The sequence below is a fragment of the Nothobranchius furzeri genome, chromosome 15, assembly GCF_043380555.1.
Source record: "Nothobranchius furzeri strain GRZ-AD chromosome 15, NfurGRZ-RIMD1, whole genome shotgun sequence".
NCBI lineage: Eukaryota > Metazoa > Chordata > Actinopteri > Cyprinodontiformes > Nothobranchiidae > Nothobranchius > Nothobranchius furzeri.
The window spans coordinates 41,945,572-41,948,071 of record NC_091755.1 but is presented as its reverse complement, the minus strand read 5'-3'; the positions used below and the strand labels follow the sequence as shown (position 1 = coordinate 41,948,071).

Sequence of the window (2,500 nt, the reverse complement as noted above, 5' to 3'; positions counted from 1 at the left end):
AAGATTGAAACCAACTATGGACTGTGGCTGAAAGTCCCACCCAGGCTTTGGGCCTCTCGAGAAGGACGTTGTGATCCACACCATAAACAGCTGCACTGAGGCCGAACGTCATCAGGACAGATGTTTTGCCTGAATCTGTATTGAGACGAATATCATTTAATACTTTAATCAGTGGTGTTGTCTAAAGCCTGACTGGAGACCATCTAGCAGGTTGTCTCCAAACACTTGTTCAGCCGGATCATTCACCTGTTCTCCATCTCTTACCCCCTGTGCAGATGAACGACGCTATTGGCTACGACATTCCGTGGATCTACTTTGTCTCGTTGGTCATCTTTGGATCTTTTTTCATCATTAATCTTGTCTTGGGTGTGTTGAGCGGGTGAGTCGTTCCTGCGCTGAAGGACTCCTCTCCCTAAATCTGACCAAACGAAGCGCACCTCCTGAAGGAGTTAACTCAGCTGCACGGGTTCATGTTTCCAGAGAGTTCTCTAAGGAAAGAGAGAAGGCGGTGGCGCGGGGTGAGCTGCAGAAGGCTCAGGAGAGCAAACAGATGGAAGAGGACATGATCGGCTACATGGACTGGCTCATAGAAGCCGAGGACGTGGACGAAGAAGGAAACAAGCGTTAGTCTCTGAAACACACACAAAGAGCTGGATCCAGTGTTGTATTCGTACATAATTAGCCTCTTCTGTGTGTCTCTGAAGGCGCTGCGATCGCCAAGAAGAAGATGATGAAGAAGTTCGGCTGGTACAAACACAGTGAGGACGGAGGAGGTACGGCCGCTGCCTCTCACCAGTGCTGAGTTTGCTCTGAGTGTTGCAGACACCTTTCTTGTGTGTGTTGAGCAGAGTCGGACTCTGACGACGACATTGCGTACCTGGACGATGACAGCGGCTTCTGTGCTTCTCTCATGTAAGCAGGTCCAGCCCAGAAGCACTTTTTGAATCTGGGATTCATTCACTGGCTTAAAACCTTTCTCTTGCTTTTCAAGGGCGAAGATGATGGCCAACAGCTTCTGGTGAGACTCTCCTGTAGACATCCGAACCGGCTGCATCATACGGTGGCCCAGAAGGGTCAAAACAAATACAAAAAGCACAAGATGACGTTTCTTGAGTTTCAGCTTGGAATAACCGTTTTGACGTGCAAGTGAGGAAAAGCTGCGTGTTCCCACCTTCTGACTGAAGTGTTTCCGTGTTGTGCGTAGCGACCAGCTGTGCCAGCTCAACCACTCCTTCAGAAAGAACTGCCGTGTCGCCGTCAAGACCACCAACTTCTACTGGCTGGTGCTGCTGCTGGTGTTCCTCAACACGGTGGCCAGCGCCTCGGAGCACTACGGGCAGCCCAAGTGGCTCACCGAAATGCAAGGTAGCAGGTTATTTCCCGTGGCACTGATCTCCGTCCTAGTTGTCTTTTTGACTCCTGCAGCGTCTCTGTGTTCCCCAGAGCGAGCCAATAAGATCCTGCTGCTGCTCTTCACCCTGGAGATGCTGATGAAGATGTACGCCTTTGGTCTTCAGATCTATTTCATGGCTCTGTTTAACCGCTTCGACTGCTTCGTGGTGTGTGGCGGCATCCTGGAGACGCTGCTTGTGGAGCTGGATGTCATCCCGCCCATCGGCATCTCCGTGCTGCGCTGCATCCGACTACTCCGGATATTTAAGATGACCCGGTGAGACCCTTTGGGATTCGGAGCACTTCCAGTCACTTCCGGATGTGCAATCACACCTGTCTGCTTCCAGGCACTGGGCCGCTCTCTCTGATCTGGTCACCTCGCTGCTCAACTCCATGAAGGCCATCTGCTCTCTCCTGCTCCTGCTCTTCCTCTTCCTCATCATCTTCGCCTTGCTGGGGATGCAGCTGTTCGGAGGGAAATTCAACTTTGACGAAACTCAGATGAAGAGAAGCACATTCGACTCGTTTCCTCAGGCCCTGCTCACCTGTTTTCAGGTCATTTACTGAGTAGTTGTTAGCAGCTGCCGAGTCTGTCCCTCCTGACTGTCTCATCGAGTCCCCCCCCCCCCCCCCCCCGGGTGTTGTTTTGTCACAGATCCTCACCGGAGAGGACTGGAACGCTGTGATGTATGATGGCATCATGGCATACGGAGGGCCCATCTTCCCCAACATGGTGGTGTGCATTTACTTTGTCATCCTCTTCGTCTGCGGTAACTGTATCCTCCTCATCGGTGGCCTGCTTGTGTCTCGGAGCACCCCTGCAGGTCGCACTCCTTAACTCTGGAACCAGACATCCTGCTGAACGTCTTCTTGGCTATTGCTGTCGATAACTTGGCAAGCGGTGGCGGGAAGAAGAAAGTGGAGTAAGCAGCGTTGAGAGGAGGCTTTTGTTTGTTTCTTATGCAGAGTAGTTCATGAAGCGCAGGCTGGACTTCATCAAACTCCCTAGATGTTCCCCACAGCTGACCCAAAGCAACGCTGACTCGCTCTGTTTTAGCTGAGGGTCACTCTCAACGCGTTCTCGGCGCTGACACGTCACACCAGATCA

General features: G+C 52.0%; 1 protein-coding gene across 7 annotated transcripts in view; it reads left to right on the top strand.

Moving 5' to 3' along the window:
* The window catches only part of cacna1fa (calcium channel, voltage-dependent, L type, alpha 1F subunit a), a 24,433-nt gene that overhangs the window by 7,178 nt on the left and 14,755 nt on the right, over positions 1-2,500 (top strand). For all 7 annotated transcript variants that reach the window (XM_070544847.1, XM_070544844.1, XM_070544843.1 and 4 more), the window contains exons 6-15: positions 276-379; positions 481-623; positions 705-773; positions 849-912; positions 992-1,018; positions 1,205-1,365; positions 1,444-1,669; positions 1,740-1,947; positions 2,048-2,168; positions 2,243-2,315. In XM_070544847.1, coding sequence (XP_070400948.1) covers positions 276-379; positions 481-623; positions 705-773; positions 849-912; positions 992-1,018; positions 1,205-1,365; positions 1,444-1,669; positions 1,740-1,947; positions 2,048-2,168; positions 2,243-2,315 — 1,196 coding nt within the window. The remainder of the gene's footprint in view (positions 1-275; positions 380-480; positions 624-704; positions 774-848; positions 913-991; positions 1,019-1,204; positions 1,366-1,443; positions 1,670-1,739; positions 1,948-2,047; positions 2,169-2,242; positions 2,316-2,500) is intronic.